This window comes from Trachemys scripta, chromosome 11 (genome assembly GCF_013100865.1).
Source record: "Trachemys scripta elegans isolate TJP31775 chromosome 11, CAS_Tse_1.0, whole genome shotgun sequence".
NCBI lineage: Eukaryota > Metazoa > Chordata > Testudines > Emydidae > Trachemys > Trachemys scripta.
The window spans coordinates 64,999,655-65,012,997 of record NC_048308.1 but is presented as its reverse complement, the minus strand read 5'-3'; the positions used below and the strand labels follow the sequence as shown (position 1 = coordinate 65,012,997).

At 43.2% G+C, this 13,343-nt stretch overlaps 1 protein-coding gene across 4 annotated transcripts in view; it reads left to right on the top strand.

Annotated features, from left to right (window-relative positions):
* Positions 1-13,343, top strand: part of IKZF2 (IKAROS family zinc finger 2) — a 145,225-nt gene that overhangs the window by 119,004 nt on the left and 12,878 nt on the right. For 2 of the 4 annotated variants that reach the window (XM_034785836.1, XM_034785835.1), the window contains exon 7: positions 5,232-5,375. The exons of the other annotated variants lie outside the window; for them this stretch is intronic. In XM_034785836.1, the coding sequence (XP_034641727.1) occupies positions 5,232-5,375 (144 nt within the window). The remainder of the gene's footprint in view (positions 1-5,231; positions 5,376-13,343) is intronic. 4 annotated transcript variants of the gene reach the window in all.

The following is a 13,343-nucleotide window of genomic DNA, read 5'->3' as shown; positions in this document are numbered from 1 at the left end:
ACTTACACTTAGCAAAGTGATTCTCTGGGACAGTCCTGCAATGAGCTTTTTATAAAAAGCTGGGGGTGGGGATTTTCTTGTCCCCACCAGTGTCTTGCTGTTGGAAGAAGGGGAGCCCAGCTGTTTGTGCTGGGACCCGTGCATCCTTGCCAACAATTAACATTTTTTTTTTTTGCCAAGATGAGCTGTTCTAATAAGCTGGGGGCACCCCCTGGAGGGGTGTTTATGCATTCTGCTCAATTTGGTCCTTCATTAATTCATTTACTCATTCATTCTCACAACAGCCCTGTGAGGAAGGTAAGTATCATTGTCTCTGTTTTTTAGATAGATAAATCACCTAACTAAAGCTACAAAGGGGGTTAGGTAATCAGAGCATGGGTTAAAATGCAGAAGTTTCTGGCTCTCACTCTCTTGCTTAGTCCGGTAGCATGCCATTGACATGCCCTTTGTGGCTAGAAGCCATGCAGCCTGCTACAGCAAAACAGGTAGCTCACTTGTAGACAACTTGCCAGAAGAAAGTTGCCATGAGGTAGCAGGCTGGGCAGTGCTGGTCCTCCCAGGTGAAAAATTAGTCTGGGGACCTCTAACTCTAGGTTTCCAGGGTCCCAGCCCTGTGTGAGTATAGTGGAGACCAGTGCTGGATGTCTATAGCAGTGATCATGAATAATCTGTGATCTTTAAGAAAAATCAAAGACAAACTTTCAATCTTAGCTACGCATTTGTACCAGTTTACAGATTCTAGCTTAAAACAAACAAAAGGAAGTATTTTTTCACACTACGCACAGTCTGTGGAACTCTTTGCCAGAGGATGTTGTGAAGGCCAAGAGTATAATAGGGTTAAAAAAAAAACTAGATAAGTTCATGGAGGATAGGTCCATCAATGGCTATTAGCCAGGATGGGTAGGGATGATGTCCCTAACCTCTGTTTGCCGGAAGCTGGGAATGGGCGACAGGATGGATCACTTGATGATTGCCTGTTCTGTTCATTCTCTCTGGCGCACCTGGCATTGGCCACTGTCAGAAGACAGGATAGTGGGCTAGATGGACCTTTGATCTGACCCAGTATGGCCGTTCTTATCTTCACAGAGAAAAAGGCTAGAGAAATTCTTCAAAACCAATGCTTCATGATTACTCTTTCTTATTTTTGGGGTCATAAATAAGCAAAGAGAGGGAGTCCAGTCCTCTGCAATCCCCAAAAGTCAGCTTGACACATTACAGATGATGGGTCCTTTTATTCCTACATAAGTGAGTAGAATTTGGGTTTCAGTGCTGACTCCAGGGAGTTCTTCCCACCAGGATTCATGAGAATTTCCCCTGTCATTCTTTTTTCTTTTTTTTGTTTTTTTAAATATCATTAATGTGAGCTGAGCAAAGGAGGCTGAGGGTCAAGAGCCTCAGCTGATGTAAACCAGCATAGCTTTACTATTTTAAACAACATTCAGGGACTAAACATGTCCTGAGTGACTGTTTTTACTTTTGTTATGCAGTGTTCTCTGTTGCTCGAATTATACACAGACTCCTATTACATGTGTGTGATTTCATACAACTAAAAAAAACCCCAAACTAAAAGTTGTCCAGCCTTTTGATCTACAGTCCCCTTAGTTTCAAGGAAATGGAGGCTTTGAAGCAGTGTTCCTCAACTCTTGTCACCCTGAAGACTGTCTAGGTCTGTGTACTGAAAGGATGGGCTAACAAGTTAGTGTTACTTTTAATATCCTCTCTTGCAAATGTCAGAGGAAACTCAACATCTTTGCTTAAGCTCCAGTACAGGAAAGCACTTAAGTGCCTGCTTAAGTCCATCCCCTATCAGAAAAGCACTTAAGCATATCCTTTGCAGGACTTCGTATTTGTTGAATAGACATGCTTTGCAGAACTTGGGCCTTAGTTGTGAGCATGTGTTATCTTTCTTGGTTTGTTTTTCTATTTTATAACACTAATATTCCTCAGTGAATTATGTGGACTTTGGTTTTTTGGCTTTTACTTAGGTATTGATTTTTTTTTTCCCTTAAAATTAAAAGCAAATCCAAACAGGGTGCCTCGTGTTACAGCTTACAGGAAATAGGCATCTGATTACTCATTTGTCAGTTGTTTCTTAACGTATATGATGCATTCTTTTTTTTAAAAACATCAAATAATAGATCTCGATTTTAAATATTTGCAATGACATGATGTTCAGTTTCACCTTTCAAGTTTCCATGCTGGCAACATCTAACCAATCTAATCTTGACTTGTCTGTGATTTAACAAATTAGGAATGGTTGTTTTTGTTGCTGTTGCTTTTTCTGAAATCTACATAACCAACCACATTTTGGCAATTTATCTTCCCAGTACCATAAATATTGAAGAGGGTCAGAAACAGTAATATTTCCGCTTGGAACTTGACTGTATTGGCAAAGGTCCCATGCCCTAGTCTTGTTTTGAACCAGATAATAGAGTCACCACCTTTTGTTAAATGTGGAGCAACCCTCTTACTATCAGTTTCAGAAATATGAAAGCAGGTACTGTATTGACGATATTCAACAGAGGAGTCCGAGCAAAATCCTTGCCTAATGTATTGATTGTAAGATGTTTCTGTGAACATTGTAACGTGTTCCTCGCTTTCTATGGAAGAAAGAAGTCTAGTTGTATGTTGGTCAAATTTCACCTAGGAAATTTCACATACCTTTATCCAAGACACGGGTGTTGGCATTTATGTCTTTGAAAATCTCCCCATGTTTTCAATACATCCCTAAATAGGCCTAATGTAGGATTCTATGGAGCAGCCCAAGCTACCTAAGTAGTCTTCCTAAATCTAGTCTGCTGTGTGTTACCCCTAGGGTGACCAGATATCCCGATTTTATAGGGACAATCCCGATATTTGGGGCTTTTTCTTATATAGGCTCCTATTACCCCGCCACCCCCGTCCTGATTTTTCATACTTCCTACCTGGTCAGCCTGGTTACCCCAAGCCTTGAAGTCTGCACTGGATATTAATTAGGTCACTCGCATACCACACACCATTTTTGTAAACATTGGTTTCATCTTGTATTTGTGCTATTTCTCTTCCATTATTTTCACTGGTGCCAGCAGGATTCCCTAGTAAATGAGAAATCATTGTGTTTCTCAGTGGGAGCATCCTGTACAAATAAAAAGGCAGCAGCGTAAATCATTTTACAGCGTATGCTGGATTCTAAGACTCAAAGTATTCAGCTTCCCTAGCAGCACAAACACAAATGGAATCAAAGGAATAAATTGTCCCGTGTTCTTGACTGTCTGAGTTGAGATGTATCAGAGGGGTAGCCGTGTTAGACTGAATCTGTAAAAAGCAACAGAGGGTCCTGTGGCACCTTTAAGACTACCAGAAGTATTGGGAGCATAAGCTTTCGTGAGTAAGAACCTCACTTCTTCAGATGCATCTGAAGGAGTGAGGTTCTTACTCTCAAAAGCTTATGCTCCCAATACTTCTGTGAGTTGAGACGTTCACCAGAACAGGTCTTTTATTTCGTAATTGCCGGGTATTTGCTCTTCCTTTTTAGGAGGCAAAGGCAATGCTTTTATCATCTCATTTTAATGTGTATTATGCTACCAAATCACCACATAGTTAAGAATAGGAGATTCATTAGCACTGATATCAGTGGAGTCACAATGGAGTAATGCAGTGCTGAATCATCTTGTGGTCTCCAAACAGACTACACTCATGCATGAGGAGTACATGATAAAGTCCTTGGGAACTGAGTTTTAAGGAAGTTGCCATGGTGTGAGGAAAAAGAAGGGAACAATAGAAGATTTAGGGTCCAATCCTGCTCTCCTTGTTCTGGCAAAATTTCCTTTGATTTCAGTGGGAGTTTTGCCTAAGTAAGGAGAGCAGGATGGGGCCCTCAGGTCATACAGATTAGAGCAATTGTTTGTTCTGCCATTCCAGAAACCTGTTTCGGTTTGCTGCCCAAGAATCTTTCTTAAGTATAAATCATAATCATAGCGCTACTAACCTCCAACTAGCACAAAGACACTGATGGTTGAACTTGTTCCACCAAAGCTGTCTTCTGTGTATGAATCAGAGCCAATGAGCCTATTTATTAGATTCAATGCTATGGACAAGTGAAACAACTGGAATTGCCTTTTGTCATGCATAAATTCTTCAGCCTACTGTGATGAATTGGAATGATTCAGAAATTGTGGGCCTGATCCTCAGCTGGTGACAGTCAGTCAGATAGTTCTACTAATTAAACTAATCTTCTAGTGCTTGTAAATGAGAAACCACAAGAAAACAAAGTATTGCTCAAGTATTAGGTGAGCAGTCATAGGTTTTTGTTTTTTTCAAGCTAGGCACATAAAAGTAGTTGGCAGTCTGTGGAGTACTTGCTGTTCATGTGCTTCTGGTGCCTGCTCCTTATTTCCAGCTGAGAGAATCAGACCAGGCATTAGATGAAGGGTGAAATAAGCAATAACAGAAGGTGTCATTAACTTCTCTTTTTTGCTTCAAAGACCGCTGAAAATACATACCTATTTCCCAAGTAATCCTCCTCCATGAAAATAGTTCCTGTAGCTGCCACAGGGATGTTATTCAATGGGTAAGGAGGTTGTCTGCTGATCACATAGGGTGGGTAGATGTCCACAAGGCATCTTGACATTCATTGGTGATTGAGGCTGTAAAAATGTTTGAGAACCTCTGTTTTATGCCATTCACCTAAACCGGGAAACTATGAGATGATGATCTTATAAATTAGATGCATTATGGCTGGAAGAATAGCAGTCGCATGCATGGAAAAAGGACATATACACTAAAGCCCACATTTTCAAAAGTGGACTTTGATTTTGTAAGCCTCCATTTTCGGGTGCTCAGCTTTAGCCAGAAGAGGCCTGAATCTTCATTACCATGTACCTTTTGACATGGGAGCAAAGAGAGTATAAAATGCTACCAGCACACAAGGATAGCACTTCACGCTCACTGTGCACTGGTATCACTGAATACACACGGTGGAAGGCAACGGAGAATCAGGTCTCAAGGGTGACTTTCGAAAGTGCAATGCACGTGACAGCTCCCACAGGGAAGCACTCAAAATCGGAGGCCCACATTTGAAAATTTGGCCCTAACTGCTCAAACTTTAATGCTGTTTCATTGCCAATTGTATTCCTTGCACCTTGTTTCACTGGTATTTTAATATGCACTATAGTCTACAGGGCTCAAAATAGTTAGTGCCATCTCTTAAGTGTAGCCAGACCTGTCTGATGTGACTTTTTGGTTTTACGTAGTACCTCCTATGGAAGATGGTAAGGAACAAGAGCCTGGGATGGACAACAATATTTCTCTGGTGCCTTTTGAGAGACCTGCTGTTATAGAGAAGCTGACAAGCAACATGGGAAAGCGTAAAAGCTCCACCCCACAGAAGTTTGTGGGTAAGCTTGAGAGAGCATTTTTATTATTCTTAGTGAGTAGGAATAGGTTATTTGTTAACTCCTAAGTACAGTCAAAAGATCAAAGGGGAAAACTGCACTCTCAGAATTGAGCATGATTGGGGAGGGGGGCAGGGGAAACAGTTGAGAGATGATTAAGTCAAAGCAGAAAACAACCTAAAATTGATTTGAAAGTGACTGAATTACAATACTGTCAACCCTAAAACTCATGAGTCAGGGCCCCAAAATCCTGAGATTTTAAAATATACGTTTTGGGTCTTTTTCTTTACCTTTTGGTGTTTGAGCCTTTAGGGTGCATTTGGGTCACAATTTTGAACTTTTCTCTGCCATCATGAGGGCTAGAGACTTGTTCAGTGAAAGCTGAGATTCTCATGTAATCACCTGACTCTGGGAGCTGGAGGCTAAAAAATAAACCCTCAAGTAACTCAAGACTTGTGATAAACCTGTGAGAACTGGCAACACTGAAATTACCTCCCTGATATGCATGGGTGTGAAAGTGACACGTTGCAGCTTTTATTAAAAGAAGCCCCTATTCCAAATGAAACAACACATTTCTTGATCCTTCAGAGCTCATACACAAGTTATTGGGTTCAATACATGGGATAACTGGGTGAAATTTAGGGACATGTTGCACAGGAGGTCAGATGAGATGATCTAATGGTCCCTTCTGACCTTAAACTCCATGAAACTATGAAATACAAGACCGCATTGGACCACTTTTATTTATTAGCCATTTATTTTAGAATTTCTGGCCCAGACTTAACTGTTTGTATCTAGGTTTCCTATACCTCAGAATGTTAAGGAGTTCTTGTTAAACTATAGCACAAGATGCTGTAGTAAACATTACCCATGTTAGGCTGTAGTTTGTGGCTTTATGCTGCAGCTCACATTGTTGTAGAGGTTGGGCGACATTATGCTACAGCAAGAGCACCTGCTGGTGTTTGGACTGGGACAGAATTCTTCCAATGTCACAGCATGTCACAGCAGGGACTCCACTATGCTTTAGAAAGGGGTAACATATGTTTTCCACCCCCAGTATGAGGCCCGTCTTGCTGGTGCAGAATTTTCAGGGCTCATACTCTCATCCTGTCCACTATGAGGGTCTAAGGGCTGGTCCACACTAAGCCCCCAGTTCGAACTAAGAAACGCAACTTCAGCTACGTGAATAACATAGCTGAAGTCGAAGTATCTTAGTTCGAACTTAAAGGTACTTACCGCGGGTCCACACGCAGCAGGCAGGCAGGCTCTCCCGTCGACTCCGCCTACTCCTCCCGCAGAGCAGGATTACTGGCATCGACGGCGAGCACTTCCGGGATCAATTTATCGCGTCTAGACAAGACGCGATAAATTGATCCCAGAAGATCGATTGCTTGCCGCTGAACCAGCGGGTAAGTATAGACGTACCCTAACACTGACAGCAGTGCTAGGTTCCTACAGTGCATCACTGGTCAAGACTGTGCTGAGTTCTTTGCATCTCCTCTCTCCTGCTCCCTTTTGCACCAGCACAGGGTCAGGAACAATGTGACTCATAAAGAGAATGTTGTGGAGTTTTCTTTCTACTTGGGTTAAAATTAGCACTTCTTGGATAAAGGCATATGTTTCCTGGGATTCTTTTGCTTTTGTTGCCTATGTGAAAAGTGGTCTGAAGGGATTAGTGTGCATAAGAACTGGTGCAGAGGCACTGGTATTGTTTAGTCCTCAATACAACAGTTAGGTGCTGAATTGGAAGGGGGGGGAAAGGAGTGGGTTCTCCACCCACAAACTAAACTCTGACCAGTTGAGATGGTACAACATGACCCTACTCACATTAGATCTTCCTGATATGATCGCATCCCTCTCCTTACATGCTTTGATCAACAGTGACATAATTAACATTGTTGACACTTAAATTGTCATCATTAGACTTCAGGATTACAACCACAGGTGAAAGGAAGGAGGGCAGGTCACACCTCTTTCAGAGCTATTGTTTCAGATTATCTGCAGACTCATGCAGACATTATTGCTTTGGTGGCACATTTTTAGGATTATTTTTGCAACCATAAGGCTAGAGAGAGACTTAAAACAAAATCTCAAGCACACTATGAAATCCACCAGAGGAAAAACGTCCCCATGAACCAGCACCATTTGCTCCTTTGAAGTTTACTGCACGGATCGAGATAACTCTGAGTCATCTCCATGTTCTGGGTGGCTTAAAGTAACTGAGTTCTTTTAAAATGTATATTATGGACTCTGTAGAACATAGAGGATTTATTTTGTCTACCCACTTGTGAGAACCCCAAACTATCATTGTCTTTAAAGCCTGCTTAGTGCTTTGAAATCATTGGATGGAATACATTATAGAAGTACAAATGGTTATCACCATCTTGGGTAGATTTTTTTCTTTGTAAGGGTAGGTCTACACTTGCCTCCAGGTCCGGCGGTAAGCAATCGATCTTCTAGGATCGATCCTGGAAGCGCTCGCCATCGACGCTGGTACTCCAGCTCGGCAAGAGGAGTACGCGGCATCGATGGGGGAGCCTGCCTGCCACATCTGGACCCGCGGTAAGTTCGAACTAAGGTACTTCGAATTCAGCTACGTTATTAACGTAGCTGAATTTGCGTACCTTAGATCGAAATGGGGGGTTAGTGTGGACCAGGCCTAAGATTGAGACTGTTCACCTCTAGGCCCAACAAATCCACTGGCTCTGAGAAAGGGTGGAGACGGGGCCGGTGTAACCACTAGGCGAACTAGCCAGTGGCCTAGGGTGGCAAGTCTTTGGGGGCACCCAGGGCTGTCCTTAGGCATAGGCAGCTGGGTAGGGCACCTGAAAATTTAGGGCACCACTGGGTCTTAGTGTCCATCCTCCTAGTTTTCCTATCCCTGTTCTGACCCTTCCTGCAGGCTCTGAGCCTTCCTGGGAAGGGGATCTAGTAGTTAAAAGAGAAAGTCTCCAGCCTGCCAGACCTATTAGCACAACACTGAAACTGTTAAAGAGCCATTCAAGGAGTAATGAAGACATTTAACAGGCATTTGCCAACCCCCAGGTATCTACTGTCCGTTTCTGAATGTCCTGACAAAAACAGTTGTGCATGACTGTCATATTTACTCAGAACATGTCAGTCTACAGGACCTTAGTGTAAAATTTTCTTTAAAAATATTTCATTAGTGAGTTGGTGAAGATTATAAAATCACATCTCTAAAAAATCCTTGCATAGATTTTTAGATGCACAATCATCTTTAGCCTTAAATGCTTGGATCTTCAGACATATGGTTTTTTTTTAAATAAATTCTTCAAAAGACCCCCTTTATCTAAAATACACATTTTAATTACTATAGTAAAAAAACTTACTTCCAAAGTCTTCCTGTCCTTTCTGTCCATCCATTTCTCCCTTCACCCCCTTTCCTCCCCCTTCCCCCCCTTCCATCCCCCCAACTGAAGGAAGCAACAGCCCTTTGCTTCCAGATAGCTGGACAAAGAGTTTCCCTTTCTTTACTTCTGACTATCTGATGAACTAGTTTTAAGCAAAATCAGTACCTTAGTAAGAGATAAAATCCTTTGTTATGCCTAAAATCTTTGGAAACATATTTTTTAAAGTTGGTGAAATTTCATAAAGATGTGTATTGTTATGGAGATCACACACAGTAAATGACTGTTCCCTTTTTCTAAAAGCAATGAACATTGTTATGAACACACTAAACCTCTGTGACTGATTCATTTAAAATAATGTCTGTTTCAGTGAGTTAAATATGTAGTAATTTGGAATGATTACTTTATGAAGACTTAAGAGTACATTTAAAATATAAAATCAGCTTAGAAATACCGATTAATAAAATGTAAAACAGAAGAGCTGCATCATGTATTCCATAATATTTAATGTCGTATTCAGCAAGACAGCTGACCTCACCCTTACTACAAATGCCTGACAAACTTCAGGGCATATCAAAAAACCTGTGACTGACATTTTTTTTATTCCCAATTGTAGTGCTTTTAATTAGGTACCTTCTGCATGTCCATTCTGTGTGAGGGAGAGGGTACAGGGGTCTCTGTGGGGAACTGTGACTCTCTGCCACTGTGAGACGGGCTGGGCGTCTTATAATTCTTTCTGTCTTGTCCCTCCGCGCCCCCCCTCCCCCCCCTCAGGCTGTCGTCGGGCATAGGGGCACCAGCTTAATAATACTGCATAGGGCCCCATAAATCCTAAGGATGACCCTGGGGGCGCCAAAAAGTGGTGCTCTGGCTCGGCAGGGAGAAGCCACCTTCCGGAGGCATTAGAGAGCCAGAGCGTTGGCTTGCAGGGGCAGTGAGCCCCAGCCATGGAGGAGCTGGCATGGCGCAGGGGGGCAGGAGCCCTGCAAAGGTGGTGGCACCGCTAGCGGGGAGCAGCCGCGCCCCCCGCCTCTCTTGCCCAGGCTGCGGCCTGGCGCCCGCCCCGGAAGCTCCTACAGGCTGCAGCAGATGCATGCGGGCAGAGGCCCCCGTGCGCCCCCCAGGACCCCCCTCACCACGCTCGGGCTCTACAGCTCCCGGGCATGTGAGCCGCCGCCGGGTTGCAGGGCCCTGAGCCTGTTCTGGGAGGGGCAGCTCACACTCCCAGGAGTGGCAGAGCCCGAGCGCCGTGAGGGGGGAGCCAGGGGGACACACAGGGGCCTCTGCCCGCATGCATCTGCTGCAGGAGCCCCCAGAAGGCAGCTCCTCCTTGCCTAGCTGCTGCAGCAGCCCAAGCCCGGCAAAGCCACTGAGTGGACTCGGGGCGAGGGCCGGCGGGGTGGGAAGGGCTCACAGGGGGCTGTGCACTCTCCAGGAGAGTTCAGGGGGCGGGGAGGGGGGAACCTGGTTTCAGGAGCAGTCCCTGGGCATGGCTGGCCCCTGGGGTCTATAAAGGCTTGTTGGGATTTGCCCCTCAATGAACCAATGTTACGGGGCTGGGGGCTCAAGGTGGAAGTTTCGCCTAGGCCGCAAAATATCCTTGCACCAGCCCTGGGTGGAGAGGATGGCAAGTTATAGCCTCTGGTGACACCTGGTTCTTATCCAAATCCAGCTGTGGGGGAAAAAGGAACATACTGTATTGATATTAATGATACCTTATTGTTCTGACTTTCCCTCTCCCCTGGGATTGCTGTGCATGAGTTTAAAGGCAGTGATGTTTCATCTCTTCTGCAGGTCTTCTCTTTTCACCACACTTACCATGACCTCACTTTTGGTCCCTTTCCTTCCAAATGAACTACCCAGGAAGACTTTAAGACGGTCCCCTTGCTCATTGTAACATTTCCTGTGCACATTGCAAACGTGGCACTTCTTGAACACCGTATAGCGGTATTTAGGAGAAGGTCATGAAAACATACGCTTAAATTTTCCCATGCTGTATCTATCACAGCTTTTCTGCACTTTGTGGTCAGCAGTCTCTGAGGAGCCTTGGTTATGGACCACAATACGTGTGCTCTGGCTGAAATTTCAGAAGGAAGGGAAGTGGTAGGCTGCAAATGGTGCTAGTAATTGCTGAGAAAGAGAGAATGGTTGCACCCAGTGTTGCGGCACAGAAGTTCTTGAGAGATCTGTTGAAATAGTGGAGGTATACAAAATAATGAATGGTAAGGAGAAGGTAAAGAGAGCACTTCTATTCGCTTTCTCCTAATACAGGAACAAGGGATCATCAATGAAATTAAAAGGCAGCACATTTAAAACCAATGAAAGGAAACACACTTTCACACAATGCACAATTAGATTGTAAACTTCATTGCCATGTGGTGTCATTGGCACTAAAAACTAATCAGGATTCAAAAGAGGATTGGGCACTTGTATGGTTTACAATAATATTATAGTAAGGATTAAATAATACACGAGTTTCAGAAGAGATTAAAAACTCTCATGCTTTAAAGCATAAGCCAACCTATAGTTAATGGGGGTAAGGAAGAAACTTTCTCTGTGGTCGGGTTATTCCATAATTGCCTATGCAGGGTTTGTTGCACCTTCCTCTGAAGCATCTGGTACTGAGATAGGATAGTGGCCTAGATGTAGCACAGGTCTCATCCAGTATTGCAGTTCTTATGTTCCTTGATCTGGCTATAAATATATTGTTTGTTTGGTAATACACAGTAAGATAATTAAAGGATAAACTGTTTCATCTTTCAGTTAATGTAGAGTGAACATAATTGGAATGGAAGATCCCATAATCCTAACGAAACTCAACAGATAAATCTGACAAGTTACTTTTCAATACTTATTTGACCAAGAAGAAATTATTTTAAAATGAAAGCCATGTTAACGTGTTGAAATGGGTGGCAAATGTTTCTTTTGTATTGTGTGGTGCATATGGTGAATTAAAATGTACTGTCCCTGTACATTTTTGCATTATTATTTCTTTTTGTGTGTCACGTTCCCTTTTAAAACTCAGTCCAAGATCTTTACAGTTACAGTTAAACATTCTGGTTCGTAACTGAAGGAACAGAGCAATACAAGTCCTAAGCAACTTGAGTGTTTGCTTTAAGTCTGGTGGAGTTATTAAATGAGGCATGCGAAAGGAACAAAAACAAGGTCTGAGGAGCTCACCACAGAGCAAGATAATAATCACAACTGGCAGCACTTTCAGCGCAAGGATATAATGTCAATCTAGAAAATCCTACAGTTGGTAAAGCCTAAAAAGAGACTTTCTGATGGCAACCAACAAACCTAAAACCTATCGCATATAATTAAGCCAATCATTTTCCTGTGCTTTACCTCTCCTCATCCTGTTTCTCTCACATTTATATTGTTGAGTAAATGGGGTATTTTCAGCTCCTGTTTGTGTGTGTGTGTGTGTGTGTGTGTGTGTGTGTGTGTGTGTGTGTGTGTGTGTGTGAGCTAAATTATAACCTCACTGTGGTCAGCATTGGAGAGCCATAGTAAAGCTCTGATTCATCCAGGTGCTTTAACTTGTTGCCTGATTTGAAGCACGTGAGTAATGACATTGAAGTCAGTGGGACTATTCGCGTGCTTTAGATTAGGCACATACATAAGTAGCTTGCTGTCTCAGGGTCTGAGTTCTCAAGCATAAGTGATGTGCGGACTCTGAGAATATAACCCAGGGTTTCTCAAACAGGGGCCGCCGCTTGTGTAGGGAAAGCCCCTGGCGGGCCGTGCCGGTTTGTTTACCTTCAGTGTCCACAGGTCCGGCCGATCGCGGCTCCCACTGGCCGTGGATCGCTGCTCCGGGCCAATGGGAGCTGCTGGAAGAGGCAGCCAGTATGTCCCTCGGCCCGCGCCGCTTCCTCCAGCTCCCATTGGCCCAGAGCAGTCAGTGGGAGCTGCGATCAGCCAGACCTGCAGATGCGGCAGGTAAACAAACCAGCCCGGCCCGCCAGGGACTTTCCCTACACAAGCGGCGACCCCTGTTTGAGAAACCCTGATATAACCTAACTGTTCCATGTGTAATGTAAAATCATTTCTCTTTTTACACATCGTTTTAAGACAAGGCAAAGGGAGTGGAATATCCAGTATTAATTATTACATGTGATGTTGCTATATTGAAAGGTACTGATGCCTTTCAGGAGAGTTGAGATTGTGCCTATGTTTCTTTTGTGTATGCTTTTTGCTCCAGGCATATTTGCCAAAAATTTAAAGAGAAGTTTGAGGTTTTTAAGTTCCTAGATAGGCAAAGTAGTGACATTAGTGACTGCCTGAATTAATTTATTTGCAGTGCTGAGGATACATGTGTTTCTATTGGGGGATGAAGTGGTGAGAGAGTGAAAACCAACCAAGTTGTTTAGTTTATAAAATCTACTATCCAGTATCTTTAAAACGTACCTTACCTTTTCAACTAGAAAAACAGAAACAAAACTTCTTAAAGAGCTGTTAATTGACCTTCCCATTTACATGATGCCATACAATAATATAATTGGAAAAGAAGTGGAGCCAGATTCAGCCTAGATATAATTAGAAGAAACACTGTTCATATCAGTGGAGATGTACCTTATGTCAGAACCGAATTTGCCCC